Source organism: Podarcis erhardii (genome assembly GCF_964252035.2).
Source record: "Podarcis erhardii genome assembly, chromosome: 7".
Taxonomy (NCBI): Eukaryota; Metazoa; Chordata; class Lepidosauria; order Squamata; family Lacertidae; genus Podarcis; species Podarcis erhardii.
The window spans coordinates 7,320,129-7,340,603 of record NC_138511.1 but is presented as its reverse complement, the minus strand read 5'-3'; the positions used below and the strand labels follow the sequence as shown (position 1 = coordinate 7,340,603).

The 20,475-nt window shown below is 45.6% G+C and overlaps 2 protein-coding genes across 2 annotated transcripts; both read right to left on the bottom strand.

Moving 5' to 3' along the window:
- Positions 1-289: 289 nt before the first annotated feature.
- Positions 290-12,801, bottom strand: TMEM230 (transmembrane protein 230). Its single transcript, XM_081868579.1, has 4 exons — positions 12,666-12,801; positions 8,198-8,325; positions 4,769-4,891; positions 290-1,835 (listed from the first exon to the last, which is right to left on the bottom strand). Exons 2-4 carry the CDS (start codon positions 8,291-8,293, stop codon positions 1,695-1,697), a joined length of 360 nt encoding a protein of 119 aa, XP_081724705.1. The 5' UTR covers positions 8,294-8,325; positions 12,666-12,801; the 3' UTR covers positions 290-1,694.
- A 2,287-nt stretch (positions 12,802-15,088) lies between these two features.
- On the bottom strand, positions 15,089-19,023 carry PCNA (proliferating cell nuclear antigen). The gene is made up of 6 exons (XM_081871558.1): positions 18,736-19,023; positions 17,487-17,584; positions 16,559-16,626; positions 15,967-16,161; positions 15,645-15,768; positions 15,089-15,558 (listed from the first exon to the last, which is right to left on the bottom strand). The coding sequence occupies exons 1-6, from the start codon at positions 18,954-18,956 to the stop codon at positions 15,479-15,481; spliced, it is 786 nt and encodes a 261-aa protein (XP_081727684.1). The 5' UTR covers positions 18,957-19,023; the 3' UTR covers positions 15,089-15,478.
- Between the last annotated feature and the right edge of the window lie 1,452 nt (positions 19,024-20,475).

The following is a 20,475-nucleotide window of genomic DNA, read 5'->3' as shown; positions in this document are numbered from 1 at the left end:
TTTCTCTGTGGTAACATCTCCAAAAAGGGTTTTGTGGCCCTAGGCTCACAGGTGTTGGCTGTCCGCAGGGAATCCAGTGCCTCAAACCCCTCAAAAGTCAAGCCCTGAAGCGAAGTTTGCTAGTTTCTGATAAAGGCTCTGGGAAGTAGGTCAAGTGGTATGGGTAAGGGATTTCTTCAGAGCAGCCTGTCCCTCCTTTGTGGCTCTGATTCTTCCATTTCCCCTTGCCATGTTATCGACAAAAATCAAGAACCCTTCATATTGCTTAGAAGATGACATTAAATCAAGGTAGAATATTGTATGTTCTTTATTTATATTAATTACGTATTCTGCAAGCACAAATTAAAATCTCATTGCATACATCCTCTTTTGCATTCCAAAAGCTGTGTAAACCTAGCGTGGAATCCAGACTTAAGCAGAGGTTTAGACAAAACAAAAGGAACTCTTATTATGCAGACTAGGATTTTTCTATGTATACAGTTCAGGAACACTGCATAGCATTTAGGCCAGCCTCCTCTAAAAGATGGAGCCCTCCAGGTACTTTGTCCTACAGCTCTCATCAACCTTGAATTGACTGGCTGGGGCTGATGGACATTGTAGTCCAAAACATCCAGAGGGCACCAGGTTGAGGAAAGCTGATTTAGACAGTGGACAGAACAGACAACTACAGCATCTTTGAATAGTTGTGTCCCACTTGACAACAGTTTTTGAATTCTGCCGGGTGGGGGGAGAGATGTAATAGGAAACCTTTTGGCATGGTACGTGGGAAAGAGACTTTAGCAGGGGTTGGAACTGATCTAATCTGGGTCAGCCAGACAGAGGTGTGTCAACTTTGGTGTACTGTGGATCACCCACAAAAGTGAGAGACTTTTTTGGACATGGCTTACAAAAGTGTGTGCATGTGTTATTTTTTTTAAATGCCTTATACTGTTTCTTTTTTGCTCTTGAACTCATTGTTTGAGAGGAAACAGTGTGTGTATGCCATAGAGGACATGCTTTTTCTGGGTTTTCTCTATTTTTATGTATCGCTTAGTTTTATGTTGAACCACCCAGGGGCCAGTTCCCAGGAGTGAATGACAGTATCTTGCAGCCTGAGCCACGACAGCTACACACCACTTCCAGATTTGTGCTCTTGGGATTCTTCAACAGTTTTCACAAGAGTTTAGCAAAGTATCATCAAGGACTAGTAATTGGGCTTCTTGGTAAATGTCGTGTTCTAGGCGGTGTTAAAAGCCACCGTATATTTTCCTTAAATTCTGACCGGCTCCTTGAAAAGTTAAATTGCTAGACTGCCTGCCTGAACAGATTTCTTGGTCGCACAATCATTAGCCACTACTTCCAGTTCCGCTTTGCAGATGTTCAGCTCTAGATAAAAAGTTAACTCAGAAGAAATACCAACAGACTTAGAAAAAACCGAAACGAAAACACCTGAGTTTCTTCCTCCCCCTTAAGCTCACGTGTCTCCATATGGAACTGGGCATTTGCTGCCCAGAAATAACTTCCCATCTCAAAGAAAACATGTTTCCCGTGACAGCTGCTCACATGATTTGCTTTGCATGATGTGGCAACATTCTCCGCTAAATCAAAGGGAAATTCTGCAGAAACCCCCATTTTCATTTTGTAGTTTTTAGGGGTTTTTTTGCAAAAGTTGCAAAAACTCCTCTTCCTAAGAAAAAGCTGTGTTCTGCCATCTTCTAGTCATCAAAATCAGGAATGTCGTCATAGGAATAGCCCCTGTAGCCTTTGGAAGCAAAATACGCAATACGCAAATGATAGAAGCCAGGAAGGAACACCAGGATTCCGATGATCAGGACAGGGATCGCTCGATCGGTTCCCTGGAAAACAAAAGAGAACAAGGGCTTTTTCACACCTTGGCCTGGAACGGCTAGCCTTCTCTATACCAGGTAACATGCAGCTAGATGTGCAGACTGAGGTGAGGAGATGTGAAAGTTCTGCCTGCAATGGCCCGTTCACCTATTCAAAGTTGCAGCCATCATCTGACAAAATATTGCACAGGAAAACCAGCACTAAGACGGTGAAAGCCAGAGGGGGCAGAAGGCCACCCAGTCCAAACTGGGACCATTCACACCAGCCCCCTTTCTTGCTTCCTCCCACATCACCCCAACCACAATGTACTTTAAGTGGGTACAGGTACAGTACTTAAAACATTGGAAGGGGTTAGACTAGATGACCCTTGGGGTCATTTCTAACTCTACAGTTCTGTAATCCTGGATGTTTCCTGAAGGAATGATCGCTGGGTGTGGAGCACACTTCCCACAGACAGGCCTCAGCTGTCTGACCGCGTGACCTTCGGGTGTGAAGCACGCTCCCACCCACAGACAAGCCACAGCTGTCTGAACATCATGCCCTCTATCTAACCTTTGCTCTCTTAGTGGCCTGCCGTGCCCTGTCTGTGACCTTTGTCTCCTTCGTCATACATTGTTCAAGGGGAAAACGGTGGAAACAGGTGCCAAAATAATTTTGTACCACCCCTCAAACTCAGGATTGGAAGATGTGTAAAGGTCACAGTCCAAAATGTATCTGACTGGTTTTGCATATTGTGCTAATAAAAGGAGCTTCTATAGAGCTAGCTGGCAGCTTGCTCCCTTGCCAGCTTGCTTAAGCACAGCTCACCTGATGAACAAAACCTGACTCGTGTCCTTTACTTCAGTTTCCAACACCACACACATATATTAGAAAGGAACACAAACTCTCTCCAAGGTCACTACCAAATCAAATTAGGGGATGAGGGTATTCCAGTATGCAGAGATCAGTTAAAGACTCTGGATAGACTCTATACGGCCTAGGACCCTCGTACCTACGGGACCGTCTCTCCTGGTATGTCCCACTGAGGACCTTACTGTCTTCAGACAAAAACATCTTAGAGGTCCCAGGCCACAGAGAGGTTAGGCTGGCCTCAACCAGAGCCAGGGCTTTTTCGGCTGTGGCTCCAATCTGGCGGAATGCTCTGTCACAAGAGACTAGGGCCCTGCGGGACTTGACATCTTTCCGCAGGGCCTGCAAGACAGAGCTGTTCCACCAGGCCTTTGACCAAGGCACAGCCTGACCCCCCCCCTTTGGTAATTCTTCACAGAACTCTAGCCCAGTGATTGTCATCTATTTGATTTGAACTGATTTTATAATGAATTGATTTTAGAATGCTGTGTTATTTCACTGTTGTTAGCCGCTCTGAGCCCGGCTTCAGCTGGGGAGGGCGGAATAGAAATAAAATATTTATTATTATTAATTATTATTATTATTATTATTGACAAAAGCCACTCACTCCAATATCCCCAAAGAAAAAATGACGTTGTCTGGAAATCCATGCCACTAAGTAGCCCAGCTCTTGATGACATGAGAGAAATGTCAGCCAATGGCATTCTAAAGGAGGGTGGGGCAGCACCAGTGTGTGGTCAATGCCATGGCACTTATGTGCTGCTTTCTGGCTTTCAGCTGAAGCATCTGGTTTGCCACTGTGAGAACAAAGTGCTGAATCAGTTGCAGGAAAGAGAACTCTCCTCATGTACTCAAGTGCCTGAAGCGGAGCGTTGCATTCCTTCCTCCATGAGGAAATGTGGATGGCGCAATGTCTCCACATGTGGAATGTGCCCATCCTCAGCTCTGGGCTTTCAAAAAAGTGTGAGGAAAGGAAGCAAAACTCACTTGGATTCCCCCTCTGCTTCACCTTAGTTCATAACATCCAAACTGTTGTCAGGCCCATGGAACGGCCTGAAGGAACACGACACACACCAACTTCTAAAGGCTAGCAAGTTAACAACTTGACACCTGTTTAACTACAAGATCACCTTCCCCCTGTAGGTGCCCATTGGGCTGCTTCGATCAGCGGAACTGGCATTGCTATAAGTGCCACATAATGCCTTTCTTGTATTTGTAAAAATTCAGTCTTTTAGTGTGGCAGTACTTACACTGTTGACACCAGGCAACTGCCTTCGCTGTACCCTGTTCAGTGCCTGCTAAGAACATTCCTGTTTAGGCAAGCCTAGCCAGATGTTTAGAAATTTACGCAATGTGCTGTTACTTTACAGTGGTGCCTCGCAAGACGAAATTAATCCGTTCCGTGAGGCTCTTCGTATAGCGGTTTTTTCGTCTTGCGAAGCAAGCCCATTGACGGCTTAGCGGATTAGCGCTATTAGCGGTCTAGCGGCTTTTAGCGGATCAGCTGATAAGCGGCTTAGGGCTTAGGAAAAGGGGGGAGGGAAAGGGGGAAAAACCCGCAGGAACTCGCAAGACATTTCGTCTTGCGAAGCAAGCCCATAGGGAAATTCGTTTTGCGAAGCGCCTCCAAAACGGAAAACCCTTTCGTCTAGCGGGTTTTCCGTCTTGCGAGGCACCACTTTATTGTTGTTAATTTTTCCTATTGATGATTTTATCGTTTTATCTTTTCTGTAAACTGCTTTGAGGTCTTTTTGCTTTTTACAATTAAGCGATGCACAAATTTTGTGAAACAAATACCTAAGTCTAGTCCCAGGATGGGAGACCTCTTGGTGGGTGAGGAAGCCACTATTTGTAACAGGTCACCAACTATCACTTTTTCAAAGCACACATAGATACCCTACTGGTCAAAACTGAGACAAAATGGCAGCCCCTCTGTTACCATGCCCCCAAAGTCCCTTGCAAATCCTGCATCCAAAATAAATGACTCCTATGTACAGCTCCGCAAGAATGCAATTTTGATGTCTTGTATCTCAGTTAGCTTATGATCGTTCCAAGGCCAGGTAAGCCCTGGCAGAAAAGCTGAGCCACTTACTCCTTTGCTGATGTATCCTGCCAGGAGCAGAGCCCCAATGATAATGAGAAGGGTGCCAATCAGGAACAGCACAGTGGCCAGAGCAATGGCCTTGTAGGGGATCTTGGGGGGGCTCCTCTTGAACTAAAGGAGGAAGAAGAGACAGGTCAGCATTCAAAAGCATCAGGGACCACTTTCAACCCGGTTATGAAAGCATCACACTTCCATGGAACCACTAGCGCCGCCAGCATGGATGGCTTTGGCAGGAGTAGACAAACGTATAGAAGTCTTTTTAAATAATATTTATTAAGAGTTTAAAGATTACAAAAAAAGAAAACGAATTAAACAAATCAATATAATACAATACAAAAACACTACATAGAACATTGAATTAACAAAACAAAACAAAAACAATTAAAAACACTTCCAATATTTTCAATCTTAGCTTTCATTCACTTGTTTCATTGACTTCCTCACGCCTCCCTTTTTGTATTCCACTTCAATTAACTGTTTCAGCAATTCCTTTCCATCTTCCTCTGTTTTCTGTCCTGTAATTAATCTTAACATATTCTAACCTTGTTTTTTCCCTTTAATACATTAACAATCTATCTGTACCTAGTTCCTTATAACATTTCTGCCAAAGCCATATAACTTCATTCCACCATTTTTCTAAAGCTCATTAATTTTACAATATTTCTGTAAATAATCTTTAATTTTTTTCCAATCTTCTTCCACCGACTCTTCTCCCTGGTCTCGGATTCTGCCAGTCATCCCCGCCAATTCCATACAGTCCATCAACCTCATCTGCCACTCGACAAACGTGTAGAAGTCAGGCTGATCAGTGGCAGATGAGAGGAACCTGCATGTTCACACATAGGATGATTCTCAAGGATCTGATGACAGGGTTAGTCCATCAGCATCAAACTCCACTGAGAGTTTCGGAACAGTGGGCTAGACATACTCTGGGCCAGATCCAAACAAGGTCACTGAGAGGGGCAATTACAGCTCTCTCCGCCCCCTCCAAAAAAGTGCTACGTGCCTTAGCTGCAGGTAAACAATGGGGATACAAGTTGGAAACACAACTCCTTCAGATAAATGTTGAATAGTACTCCAGAGCCAGTGATGTAACCAGGCAATGGAGCCATTGGTATGGGTGGGTGGCTTTCGGGCTTCATCTAAGCGGCCCAAATCAACTCTGTTTTTAGCACTGGAACAGCCCAGCAAAAAATACCCCCCAAAATAAAAAAAAGCCCTCCTTGCATGGGAAAGGGAGCAACCTCTTCCACTGGTAGGAGGAGTGCATTCAGATTCGATTATCCTGGAGTTCTCCCAACACAGGTGCTGCCCATCCAGGAGGGTTTTGCTGCACTGGCTGAAAGTGTCACTGCCAATAGGGGGTGATGGTAGAAGAACAGGTAAAAAGCATAACCTAAGGACACAGGCAGGGATGCGGGTGGCGCTGTGGGTTAAACCACAGAGCCTAGGACTTGCTGATCAGAAGGTTGGCGGTTTGAATCCCTGTGATGGGGTGAGCTCCCGTTCCTCGGTCCCTGCTCCTGCCAACCTAGCAGTTCGAAAGCACGTCAAAGTGCAAGTAGATAAATAGGTACTGCTCCGGCGGGAAGGTAAAAGGCGTTTCTGTGTGCTGCTCTGGTTTGCTTAGTCATGCCGGCCACATGACCCGGAAGCTGTCTGTGGACAAACGCCGGCTCCCTCGGCGAGATGAGCGCGCAACCCCAGAGTCGGTCACGACTGGACCTAATGGTCAGGGTTCCCTTTAACTTTACCTTTAAGGATGCAGGCAATTGCCAGGTCTCCAAGGAAAAGCCTCCTAGGGAGCAAATGTTACAGAGAACTCTGCATGAAACCTGGGATAAATGCTGCCAGCCTGGGCTGGACAGCCCAGTGGCCTGCCTTCAGTACAAAGCTACTTTGTACGTTCAGCCAATATAGCAGGCAATTCCAGGTCTGCTTTAATGCTACGACCAGCCAGTGTGACAATGCTGCCTCCAAGTGGCCCACTTTTAATGCATCTTCATAAACACACAAAACACAGGAAGAGCGAAAACCCCAACCGACCCTGGAACAGAAATGAAACGTTCTGGGTGTGTTTGCCGCCCTCTCACCCCTAAACCCAACTATCTCCATTTGGGACTGGCTTGCTTTCCATCCCTTTTCTGAAATTATCACCTGCAAATATCAGCTCCCCATTTAGACCTGAATCTCCTCCTCTGGTCTTGGCAAACCAGGATGCTTGAGGGAGGAAGGTGCCCATCCACAGTGAAGTTAGAGGGAAAGCTTCTGGGGGGGGTGGGGGAGCCAACACCCCACCCCCCCAAGAAAGAAAGAAAGAAAGAAAGAAAGAAAGAAAGAAAGAAAGAAAGAAACCCACCTTTGTCCATCTTACCTACAGGACCGCCTCTCCTGGTATGCCGCGCGGAGGACCTTAAGGTCCACAAAAGACAACATTTTGGAGCTCCCAAGTTGCAAGGTGGTTAGATTGGCCTCAACTAGGGCCAGGGCCTTTTCATTACTGGCCCCAACTTAGTGGAATGCTCTGTCATAAGAAACTAGGGCCCTGCAGGACTTGACATCTTTCCGCAGGGCCTGCAAGACAGATCTGTTCCACCTGGCCTTTGGTTTGGACTTAGTCTGACCCTTATGTTTCCCTCCCCTTATGGTTTTGATCTATGGGCTACTTTTAAAATGAGGCTGCATTTTAAATTGCATTTTAACCTGTATTTTAAATTGGTCCACCCCCCCCCCATTATGATTTTACTGTAATTTTACTGGTGTTATCCACCCTGAGCCCGGCTCCGGCCGGGGTATAAATAAATTTATTATTATTATTATTATTATTATTATTATTATTATTATTATTAGACACTGAAGGAACAGTGTGAACAGTTGTGCATTTGACCAGTGCGCACAAATCTTGGCTTGGCTTGGAATGGTGGGGTCATCTACCCCTCTACTCTCCTGAGCCTCCTGTGAAGAGGAATCAGGAGAGCCAGGTGGGCTGTCTCTCTTACGCTGAAGTTTTGAGAAGAGAAGGCACAGCAGAAGAGGCTCCTGCTAACGCTTACATCCTCTAAGCTGCCGTGGAAATGCAACCTTTTGGAATGGAGGAAGAGGCAGGCATGTCTGAGCTCTCAGGAAATGAGCAAGGAGGCCAGGCTTAAGCATACAGGAATTGCTCAGTCGATAGGGGCTTTAAGCTTTCAATAGCAACCCCAAGATGTTGACTGGGTTAACACTAAAGTTCCCAAAGTACAAAACCCCTTTGGGTTATGCAGAATGCTCCAGTCCCAGTAAATGGCTACATGTAATAGCAGGAGGATACTGCCACCCTGTAAGGAATATCTGAACTCAAGTGAGGATCACGACACAAGTGGGGCTTCTGAAATGCAAGGAAATCATTCTGTCCTGGTCCCCCCCCCCCCATTTTACCTGAAGGTCAATGTAGCCTTCATCTGTGCTCGCAAGTTTGGAATATTTCACTTTGCTGCTGGGGATCGAAGCTGCCAGGTTAGTTCGGGATGGCATCTTTACCAGTAGGAAGCATCAGCACCTACAGCCTGGGAGAGAGAGAAAAAGATCTTGAGGGGACGGGAAGAGAGTAGGAACAGTGGATTTTAATGCAGGAGAGGAACTGAGACAACAAAGAAAAGCAGCCTATGTTACTAAGGGCTTGTTTACATTTGAGCATTAGTTTAATTGTTAATCCGTAAGAACAGCGTGCTGGATCAGGCCAACGGCCCATCTAGTCCACCCTCCTGTTCTCACAGTGGCCAACCAGATGCCTGCAGGAAACCCGTATGCAGGATTTGAGCTTAAGCCCTCAAACAGAGAAGTCCCCATCTGCATTGGCCCACAATTTAAGTCACAAAGAGGCTTCAAACGAAAGGAACCCAAAGAAAATTCAGACCATATAAAGGAAGGTCTGGACTACTTTCAGCCATAGATGGGGACTCACAAGGTGTAGAAATGCAGTTGTTTTAAAGCATGCATGGAGAATGCAGGGCAGACAATCCTGCTTAAAAACCAGAGTTGCTCCTGGCATAGATATGCCGCTAGAAGCCAGAATGGCCCTGATGGAAAGGCTGAGCCAGTTGCCTGGGGAAATGGCCAAGGAGGTTTGGGGGTGAATAAGTCCTAGCCCTCCACCTGCTGTGCTATTTTAACACTGCAAACCACTTTGACCCTGTTCTTTATAAAACCCTGTAATTTCTTCCTGCTGGGGATCGAAGCCCTGCGGTTTTTATGCCATTAGCAAGTTACATTGTAAGCTATATCCACAGAGCTTGAATCAGCAGCATTTGCTTTCGGGGTGCGGGGCAAGGCTTCCAAGGAGCAAAAACATCCAAGGAGTGAAAACATCTGGCCCAGTGCATTCATCTGATGCCAGTACAGCCGCAATACTTTCTCTCTCTCTCTCTCTCTCTCTCTCTCTGCGTGTGTGTGTGTGTATAGGAGGTTCTTCCTGATGTGTCAAACAGTGTTTCTCAAACTTGGGTCCCTAGCTGTTGTTGGACAATAACTCCTATCATTCCTAGCTAGCAGGATCAGTGGTCAGGGTGATGGAAATTGTAGTGTGTTAACAGAACACAAGCTGACACCACCCCAATCCCTGTGAACAGGGGAATTACATTTGAATAAACAGGGGAAAATACATCAGGTATTCTGGCCAGGGCTAGGCTAACACGCTCATCAAGAATATATTGTCTTGTTACTTCTAGCTCACCCTTCCTCTTGACAGCTATCCATGGAAGCTAACAACTGTAGTTAAACGTAAGTCATAAAAACAATAATTAAAATGCATTAAAAATTAGCAAGAAAAATAAATCAAGATCTGGAAGGCACAGGGAAGGTGTTTCTTCAAGTACTTTTGCCCCAAGTTGAATGGAGCCTGGTAGCTTTAAGGCAGCCAACATTAACTGTAGCATTTCCCTTTCTCTCTGCGCAAGAAGCCCTCAGATGAGTTTAAATCCCACTTCAGCCGCAATGATCACTGGGGTAACAAATATGACCTTAAAAGCACTTTGATCATTCAAAGCAGTCACACACAGCTTCATTTTTTAGTTACTTACACAACAGTCCTATATCTCTACAGACACAAGAATAATTCTGCTCCAATGTGAGAAGCAGCATTGTCCCCTCTCCTCACCACTCCCTGCCACACACACACACACACACACACACACACAGATTCCAGGAGACTCCAGCCATTTCAGACCCAGAGCGGACCTTTTTCTGCAGCCAGCAACATCTCAAGTGGTGTCAGGTATCCAGCTTCCACTCAGCGAGCTTAAGGAAAAGCTCTAATTTCTCCCTGCTTAAAAAAAAAAAAAAAAAAAAAAAAAAAAAAAAAAAAACTCGGAAAAAACTACTAAGATGACAGCGTCCTAGAAACAGGTAGGTAGCCGTGTTGGTCTGCCGTAGTCAAAACAAAATTAAAAAATTCCTTCCAGTAGCACCTTAGAGACCAACTAAGCTTCTTAGAAGTCACTGAAGTGGCTAATTCTCTTTTTATAGGTTCTATTTCTGAAAATCACAATTTATGCAGAAACATATATTGAAAGGCACTACAGAAATGACATTACTAAATGAAACAAACTAGTATTACTAAGCACTGGATTCTAATTCCTCTTACTGTGCATTTATGGAATACAACTCTCCACATTCACTTTAGGAACAATGTATTAAAGGCCATTGTCTCTTGAGAAGGTGACCCCCAACCCATTGCAATATTAATTCGAGATCAGATTTCACACACAGATCCACATAAGAAAAAGATGAAAATATAGAAGGGCTTTGCCTTTCTTCCAAGGGCAGTGCTTGTATTCTCTCAACAGTCACGTGAGAGAAGGTGGTGACTGACCGCAAACCAACTGACAATTTCCATAGATGAATTTGGGAGGGGGACCCCCATCTTAATACTCTATCCACCACACCTCTCCCCCTCTCTCTGGATCAACTTATCTTAGTCATCCGTGTCACACTAAGGAGTTAACAGAGCTTTGCTTTTGGAGTTAAGCTTTAAGAAAGCTGGAGGGCTTGATCCATTCAGTCCCATTTTGGAGTCAGGAAGGTGTTCCTGGAAAAGTGTGCCCACTTTCAAAATCCCTTTAGAGCACCACACCAGCAGTTTAGCAGCCAAAAGCACCTTGGAAGTACCTCCCAGGGCAGAGGAATGCAGAACCTGCATGCAGCAGATCCTAGTCTGACCCAAACCACAATACTATGCACCTCACCTCACCTCACCTCTATGTGACTCAAGACAGCAAAACAGAGGGGAAAGCTTTGCCAGAGCTTCTGCTATTGTTCACACTAGGATGGAGAAGTTCAAAGAGTCATTTGTGGGTGGTGAAGCCAGTGATTCTGGTCCTTGAGCCCCACCCTAGTGCAATTTAAAAAGCCATCCCGTCTTCACTGCTGCTCCAGTGCACAACAACTCAGTTATTTCTATTCTGGCCAAGTTAAGAGCATAAGACAGACCTACAAGAGCCCATCTAGTCCAGCATCCTGTTCTCATATGGTGAACCAAATATCTGTGGGAAACGCACAAGCAGGATTCGAACACAAGAGCACTCTCCCCAATTGGGAAAAATCTTGCTCCAAAATGCCCCACTTCTAAAACGATATGCACTGGGGTTCTTTTAAACTTCTTTCTGCAATTATAAGCCTACACCCAATTTTAAAAACAGTAACAGAAATCAAGACACCATTATCATCCAAAGCTACATCGTTTTGTCAATGGCTGAAGACTGCATGGAACTTTAGAAAGAAAAACTGGAGCAAAACACGCTTCCAAACAACGAGTCAAAACAAATGAGAGATGCCTACAACTTAAGCAACACCAGGCAGCAGAAGAGCCCCCCACATGGATTCCATTTACAAAAATGTTCTCACCCTTGTGGAGCTTTAGGCTGCTCTTTTCCCTTTTAAAAATCATTATTTTTATTCTACAAGCCACCTAGATAATTTTATGTACAAAGGTGACCATAGCATCAACTTAATAGTAAATAAATGCACCAGCAGGAACAGTAGCCCTTTTGGAGCTACTGTTCAAGTTCCACAATGATAAATAATAATAATAGTAATTATTATTATTATTGTTGTTGTTGTTGTTGTTTTGTTGTTGCTTTGAATGACATCTAGAGAGGACTGGGGTAGAGTGCCAAACTAGGATCTGCGTAAACTAAGGGGTCAAATCACAACTTCACCATGAAGCTCCCTGGTGACGCAGGGCCAGCCACACTCTCTCACAGGGTTGTTTTGGGGATAAAATGGAGATGAGGAGAACTATGTAGGTCACCTTGAGCTCCTTGGGGGGAAGGCGGGGGTATAAATGTAGTAAGCAAGTGAATTTTGATTTATTTTAATTATTTATGTCATAGGTGCTGTTTTTAAGCAGCAAATCAAGGATCCTGGCGCCAGGTGCAGAATGCAAACAGGAGCAGACAGTGGCTTATGGGAGAAGAGCAGCTTTCCCCCCAGAAATAAGCAACACACCCCAAATAATAATAATAATAGTAATAATAATTTTTTATTTATACCCCGCCCTCCCCAGCCAAGACCGGGCTCAGGGCGGCTAACAACCAATAACAAAAACAAGTGGATTAAAATACAATTTAAAAGGTTAATACAACATTAAAACATTAGGATACCATGTTTTAGAATCAAAGAAAATAAAGAAAACCCCCACAGCTTCTGCACCACTGGGCGGGCATTTTGCTTCCAGCCCGCCTCTTTGGGACCAGGGTTCAAATCACCCCCCTCGGCCACGTCTCGGCCTGGCCCACCTCGCAGGGTTGCTGGGAGGATTCAGCCAGGAGGCCGCCCTCCCCCCCCCCCCCCGAGCTCCTTGGGCCCAAGGACTGCCGGCCCCCGAGGCGAGCCTCCCCTCCCTCCCTACCTGCAGGCCAGCGCCATCTCTCCGCTCCCTCAGGCAGCCAGACCCGCTTCTGTCGCGCCGCTCCTGCTGACTGTCCCCGCCCGACACCCCGGCCGGAAGTTTACGGGCCTCGCGCCAGAGCTGCTTCCGGGTCAAGGCGCCTCCGTCTGATTGGACGATGCCCTCGGACGGAAGGCGCTGTTGAGCCGAGGGCGGCCACAAGGGGGGGCTCCACGCCCCAGGGATTGGCCTCGCCTCGTTTGCGCTGCCGTTAGGAACTACCGTATTTATGGATGCTTTTGGTACCGTATTGCGCTGTAGTAATAATAATAATAATGAGGATTATTATTATAATATTCCCCAGCCACTCTGGGCGGATTCCAACAGAACACTAAAACAGAATAGCCTGTAATGATGTAACTGTATTATTCCGTATTTATGGATGCTTTTGATAACGTATTGCACTGTAATAATAATTTATTATTAATACCCCGCCTATCTGGCTAGGCTTCCCCAGCCACTCTTGAGGGCTCAAAGGTGAAGGGTTGATAATAAGTAAATGATTCAATTTGCTTTTTTGTTTAAAATTCAGCCGCTGAACCCAATTCAAAAAACAAAGGCTCTTCATTTCTTTTCTTTGAGTTATGAGCTTGGGGGATCGGGGGGATGCAGCAGATGTAGAGTATATCTTGATTTTACTGAGGCTTTTTGAAAATTCCCCCATGAAATTCTCTTCCAACTCCACAATTCTGATTCTGTAATTTATCAGCGGTCTCTGCAGCTCAGCACACTGCCGCATCATAAGGTTATTTTTAAAAGACCAATAAATAATCCCCTACAGGGCATATAGGACTGATTTATGGAGCAGTTAAAAACTATGAAATACTGTCCTCCAGAAGGGAGCGATAGCCACCAACTTGAAGGGCTTTAAAAGACAAATGCATGGAGGGCTAGTAGTCATGATGGCTATTGCTCTACCTCGTTTGAAGGAATAGTTTCAGTTGCCAGAAGCCGCAGGAGGGGCTCATGTTCACATCCTGCTTGCGGGCTGGCCACTGTGAGAACAGGATACTGGACCAGGTGAACCACTGGCCTGATCCAGCCGGCTCTTCTTATGTTCTTCAAATACAAACGTTACAAACCAATGCCTGCGGTTCAGGTGCATCCTTTAACTCAGTGGGACTTCTGTGAAACAAATTGACTTCAAGTGAAACAAATTGCTCCAGGAGGGCTCTCCTTTCCCAAGGTTTTTTAAGACACTGGACAGCTACCAGAAAGTTCCCATATTCCCTGTAGCAGCCATAGCTGATGAACTTCGAGATTTTTCAACTTGAGGCCCGTGGTTAAGTTCACAAAGTCCACTTAACACCCACTGCACAGCAACACATCTAGCCCTCTGCTGTTGGCTATCCATCCCACAGCTTTGAGTATGAGGTTGTGGTCCATTTAAAGCAAATTATTTTCAGCATTGTGAGTTAAACCTGAGGATTGTCGAATATAGTTGGTTTTATTTCAAGCAGTAGTTGTTTTGCTGCTGTCACCCACCCTGCAACATTATGGTGAAGGACAGATAAGAGATGTGGGCAGTGCTGGACTAGGAACTGCAAGACTTAGGTTCAAATCCCCACTCAGCATAAAACTCAGCGGGTTGATCTTGGGCCATTTGCTGCCCCTCAGAGGGTTGTAAGAATAACATGGAGAGGAGGGAAAGAACCATGAACACCACCATGAGCTCTTCGAAAGAAAAGTGATAGAACGGTAATTTTTTTTTTTTAAGCGTTAAGGGAATGTTTAAGGTACAGGTATCAATTAACAAGGCACATTCAAAAGTTCAGAAAGACAAGCAATAAGTTGTCTTGAAACCATTCTGGAGCATGGCTTACACATACATCTGAAATTTGTGGAAATGCTACTGGCAGGCTATAGTGAAGTGGCAGCATGCTGGAATTTTCTGGATAAAATATTGCCATACTGTAGCTCTAGTTTGGGCTCCAGGACAAAGTAGGCTACGTTTCATCACTGTGGCGTTAACTTGCTTTCTAAACATGGAAATGGGGACAAAATCAGTGATCCAGCTACCACACTTAGCCTTCAAACAATAGAACCATTAAAAAAACAAACAGGCACCTAACATTCATACACTGACCCCAAAACTTCCAAGTATGTAGGTAAGACTTCACCTGCTAGATAGGAACGGGCTGTCATCACTGCCTGCACTGGCGGAAACTGCTCAGTTTTGAGTAGCCACCTATCACACATTTTCCATAATGCCCTGGCATGTACAGCACAGCACCTCTGGACGTGTAACAAATTAAAATGGCACTGCTTCCCAGGACCAGATCTTGGGCAACCCACCCCCCTGCCCCACAACATGCAACCAGACACAGCTTTAAGCCTCCTTAAACTCTCTCCCTCTCTCTGTTCAAAGCCAGGCAGACGCCAAGTTAACAAACTGAATATTCTTTATTGACAAGTTTTCAGCTCCAAGGACTCCTGCTTCAAGACAAATAATTAAAACCCAATTTCTCTAATCATTATTACTTTTAGAAATCGAACAGCAGCCTTACTGTGAAGATTGCCACAGAAGCTCCTTGTCTTTTTAAATACTGTACTCCGTTTCTGGAGTAAAGGGTTAGCTATAAAAACAAGGTATAAAAGATAGGGGGAGGGAGAGAGAGGAATTTTCAAAACAAGTGAAAAAAGTATTTACACAGAGATATCTACAATTGGACCTAAGTGCATATATGACAATTCCATGCACCAAGACGGAATGGTGAACAGGCTTCCAGCAGAGGTTCTTCTTTCACAAAAGCATGATTCTTTCCACCAAATTCTTAAGATTCTTCTTGATCTTCAATCTTTGGAGCCAAATAATATTTCAAATGTCCCATGTCTGCTATCTTATATTCAACAACTGCAGGAGACAAATGAACAAAAGTTAGATTTAAATTGAAACCAAAGTTAAAACCAAGTTAGTTTGCAGAGATGAATGAAACTTACCTAGTGGGACACCTGCAGACATACTGAGGGTAACTGTAGAAGACAATGGTGTGGCTTTGGTGAAGAAGTTCAAGTATCTCAAAGCAAAAGTCAGCTGGACTGCCTCATTCATCTCTATTGTAACCTACAACAAATTAAATTTGAATTAAATATTCTATAGCACACTGTTTTCGAAGTCCAACAAGCTTAACAACTGCATTAGAAACAGCTTTATCACAAGCAAGGTAGGCAAACTGTTCTGCAAGTTTATGGAGGGGAGAGAAGAGATAGGAAAGGACAATTAACATCTCTACAACCTGCAGTTAAAACTTCACCAACTTACAGCTTCTTCCTCTTTATCCACATCACTGGTTTGTGACAGTTTTATATTTCCACTTCCTAGCTCTCCAGTAGCAGAAAATTTAACACCATCTTTTGCACAGGAGATTACAACAGCATCTCCAATGTGGCTAAGATCTCTGCAGATGCGAGCAAATTCACCAGAAGGCATTTTCACCACACAGCTGTACTCTTGTTCCTGAAAGAGCAACACAGAGCCTTACTTTGAGCAGCATTTTCACAATGTTTGCAGGAGCAATTCAAACCAAAATATTCACTAAAGGAAAACATAAATATAGTTCGGTTATTCATTAAGATCAGACGAGCAATAAAAATGTGCCTTCCTATGAAAAAATAATAATCACTTGCTTCAATCCTCCTTGCAAGTCTCCTTCAATTCAGTTTAACAATTTCTTATGTAATCAGATGGAAATTATTCATGAAGATGGAAATACTATAATCCAACAAATGCTTGCTTAAATAGGAAGACAATGAAGTTCTGTAAGCAAGGAATAGTTTTGTTAACTATTTTTACAGCACAAGCTTATATTTAAGCTCAGTTAATTACAATAAATTTGAATCCAAAGTGCACTTACTGGAATTCCAAGCTGTTCTACGTCCAAGTCCATTAATTTCATTTCATAGTCAGACACCTTCTCCTGATCTATGGGGAAAATGGGAGTATTAGTCAAGTATCTAATTATGACACTTAACTTAAGAGATCTCCTCAGCTTAAATAGCAGGAAGTGCTTACTGGCCAACCTTTCCCATAATATTTTAAAACCTTCTTTCCAAGGAGAGACATTATGACGTTAAACCCAATGACAAGACCACAAGGCTCCTTCTATAGTGTTACTAGCAGAATTCATGTTGATTTCGCTTCTGGTGCTTCTATAGCGGTGACAATTCCAACAAGTTGTGTGTGTGTGTGTGTGTGTGTGTGTGTGCGCGCGCCAAGAATCTACTTTTTCAAGAAATTATAATCACTTCACCTGTGATCCTAAAGTAGCTTAGGTAGTTCATGTAGTCAAGAATTTTATGGCAGTGGCAACTGATCTGCTCAGATAATCATCAAGTAGCCATCCTTGTTAGGAAGCTGAAGTTACATCTTATTGGCCAGCTCCAGAATTAGAAGTTTAAAACAAAACATATTTGCAGCAGCCACTTGCACAAGTTTCTGTGGATCATTCTGCATGCATGGACACTGGGACAGGGATGGCTGTGAAGAGCTTGCTTCATTTTCCCGTGGGGCACTTTGCAGCTTATTACATTGTCTCAGGAAGAAAGGAAGCAATTCTGCAAGTCAAATTTGTTAATGTCTCTCATCTCTCTCTCTGCATGGCTGCAGACTGACAGAGGCACTCTCTGCAAATGTTCAGAAGCAAAGAGAAACATCACAATTTCCCATTAGCCTGAGCAATAAGTCAACTCAAGAGCTGTCTGATTTGGGCAAGTGCCCTAAATAAATAATACCTCCAGATCAAAACTTAGCTATTTTGCACCCGTGAAGTTTCAGTTACTTACTTGGTGTCTCAAACACCAAAACCAGTGTGTCTGCACTGTCTTCTGCTCTCAGGGTGATGACATCATCATTACCTGCGCACTTCAGTATTTTGGACATACTAGGAAAGAAAAAAAAAGGACATATTCTTATCTTAAGAAAGCATCACCACTGGAAGCATATGAAGATCTTACAAAGGGGAATGAAGGGAATGACTGCTCACGCCAAAACACCAGCAAGGAGCATTACACCACTATGAGATGGTTGTTTTCAGATTTGTGCGAATATCAGGCAAGGACGTCCCAGTCAAGAGCGTGTATATGTATACATTACTGTATATGTATATGAATCAATAGCAAACGCCTTTGGTGCCGGATTTTTGTTTCATCCACATTGTAAAACAGGTAACACCAACGAGGCAGATGCAAACCTACTTGAATACAGTGGTACCTCGGGTTAAGTACTTAATTCATTCCGGAGGTCCGTTCTTAACCTGAAGCACCACTTTAGCTAATGGGGCCTCCTGCTGCCACTGCAGCACGATTTCTGTTCTCATTTTGAAGCAAAGTTCTTAACCTGAAGCACTATTTCTGGGTTAGCAGAGTCTGTAACCTGAAGCGTATGTAACCTGAGGTACCACTGTATTTGCCCGCTTAGGTGCTGCCAATGGGGGGGGGGTGTTTGCTACTCAGGGGCAGGAGAAAAAAAGTTTGGCAAACGCGCCAGCCAAATGTTAAGGGGCCACGAGCCTCATTGCCGGCAATGAAGAGGCCGGCCTCCTTCGCGACCATTCAAGGACCACGAGGTCCCGCCAAATCTCTTTTCGAGGAGCAGCAGCAGGATACGCCCGCCTGTATTAACTAGAGAGGGGAAACAAGCCACGCCCCACGACAGGCCGCACCAACCAATCAGGGAAAGACCTTGAGGACGGAACCAGCCAATCGGCCCCGAGATTCCAGCGCGCGCGCCAAACGGCTCTCCCCCCCGCCCTTTTAACAGAGGCAGACCCCTCCCCCTCCCGCGCGCTTTTCCCGCCAATGTCCAGAATGGCGGGACGCTTCTATTACACGTCACGCGACCGGCGACGCCGCCGCCCTGAGAGGATTTGGCGCGCGGGGCTGGAGCGCCGCGGCCTAAGCCTCCCCAACCCCTGTGTGAGGGAAACTCCCGCCTTTTTCGCCGCCATCCTCCTCGTGAAGGGAGGGAGGGAGGGCCGGCCGGCCGGTCGCCTGACAGGCGCGGCGCTTCTCTTCCCCGGCCGCCCCTCTTCACCTGGTGAGGTTGACCCCCATGGCGATGTTCCGGTCGCAGCGGTAGGTGTCGAAGCCCTCGGAGCGGAGCGTGAGCTGCACCAGGGAGACGTGCGAGGAGTCCATGCTCTGCAGGCTGATGCCGCCCGAGCCCAGGTCCCAGCAGGCCTCGGTGATGAGGTCCTTGAGGGCCTCCAGCACCTTCTTCAGGACGGAGCCCTGGATGAGCCGAGCCTCGAACATCTCGCCGGCGGCGGAAGGAGACGGAGAGGCAAAGAAGCGAGCGCAAAGGAAGGCGAACGCAGTTTGGCGCCGGCGGGTCCCGGACGGCCGCTTTTATACCCCACACGCGCCATGCTCCGCCCCCCCGAGCTTGGCCCCGCCCCCCGCGTGCCGCTCTTCCGCCGTAGGCCAATCCCGAGCATCCCTGCAAACGGAAGGCGGGCGCGAAAGGAGCTCTTGGTGCGCATGCGCCGCCTGTGCAACGCCCCCAAGAGTTCTCCCGCCAGCAAGCGCTTTTGAGCGGGAGATCCGCCGTGACGTCGTTAAGCGGAGGAGCCAATCGCATTTCACAGGAGTTGGTCCGTCCTCCCTTAATCGGCCAATTAGAGGGAGGAGGAGGAGAAGGAGGTGGGAGCTCCAGTTTCCCTGCGCGCTTTGCCCAGGCTTGTCCGTGCCTCGGCGCAGGATGCCTAGCCGACAGAGGGGTCTATGCGCGTGTTGACTTGCTGCGATTTTATTCACATATTGGAAACCACTTTGGGGGGTTTAAAGAAAAAAGGAAACAATCAAGCAGTGTATAAATATTATGAAATAAATTTTAAAAATATATTTATGCATAGAGATGTGAAAGCCTGGGTGGGGGTGTAGGGAAAAACTGGATTCCTCCACTTTTCCCCATCACATTAAATTATTTTTCACAACGATTTGTAAAGCGGACCTACAAAGAACCACTGATGAGACACTCTGGAATGGTCTCTGGACGAAGCTTTCCTTAAAGCCTGTATCAAACCAGGATCCAGGAGCCCCCTCTCAAAATTGTTTTGAGATTGCACTGGACTCTCGAGAGACTTTACCAAGCAATGAAGTCCATGCCCCCCCCCCTTACTGCTTAAGAAAATGTGGGGAGTGAGGCTCGTTTCTGCATATGTGGTGGGAATGCAACTAATTTTTTTAATATCAAATACTACTCAGCAAAACATGCTTCCTGACCCCTCTTAGCTGTTCTCTCATTGGAGAGCGATGCCAATCCCTCCAATACACAATAATTTTAATGTTACTAGCGGCCGCCAGATTAGTTATTGTCCACCATTGGCAGTCTCCTGGCTCTTTACCGTGCGATGCATGTTTCACCCATCATCACTTTGTCAGAACGCTTGACCAAGCACACTCTATGTTAGGGGAGGCTGCTCCAGCCGAAGAGGCCAGTTGCCAAGGCAGGTGAGAGGAGGAAGGTGCACTGCTGGTGGCAGCCTTTGCAAAGGCAATCAGCCCAGCGCAGGCAGGCAGCGGAGAAGCCCCCACATCCGGGTATCCGCGGGGCGGGGCTAGAGGAGGCTTAGGAAAGTGGCAGCAAGAGCATGCATTCAGAATAGGAAGAGTCGCACGGTGCGCGGCAGCTTCCGAGTTAGCTTTGTGCGTCTTCTGAAGCGTTCCTTTTTTCCCCAAAGATATTTATTATAGTTTCACAAATTGTATAAAAACGAAACAATAGTACAAACAATACACAAACAAAAAACAAGTATAATTTCAGTCCCTTGTT

Bases quoted from the DNA above. Each gene is read 5' to 3' on its own strand.
- TMEM230 (XM_081868579.1), bottom strand. From the start codon at position 8,293: ATGCCATCCCGAACTAACCTGGCAGCTTCGATCCCCAGCAGCAAAGTG. The intron at 4,892-8,197 runs GTAAAATGGGGG...TTCCTCCTTTAG, and splicing joins AAGGCTACATTGACCTTCAG to TTCAAGAGGAGCCCCCCCAA. The intron at 1,836-4,768 runs GTAAGTGGCTCA...TTTGTTTTCCAG, and splicing joins CAGGATACATCAGCAAAGGA to GGAACCGATCGAGCGATCCC.
- PCNA (XM_081871558.1), bottom strand. From the start codon at position 18,956: ATGTTCGAGGCTCGGCTCATCCAGGGCTCCGTCCTGAAGAAGGTGCTG. The intron at 17,585-18,735 runs GTGAAGAGGGGC...TTTCTTTCCTAG, and splicing joins ATGGGGGTCAACCTCACCAG to TATGTCCAAAATACTGAAGT. The intron at 15,559-15,644 runs GTAAGTTTCATT...TGTCTCCTGCAG, and splicing joins GTCTGCAGGTGTCCCACTAG to TTGTTGAATATAAGATAGCA.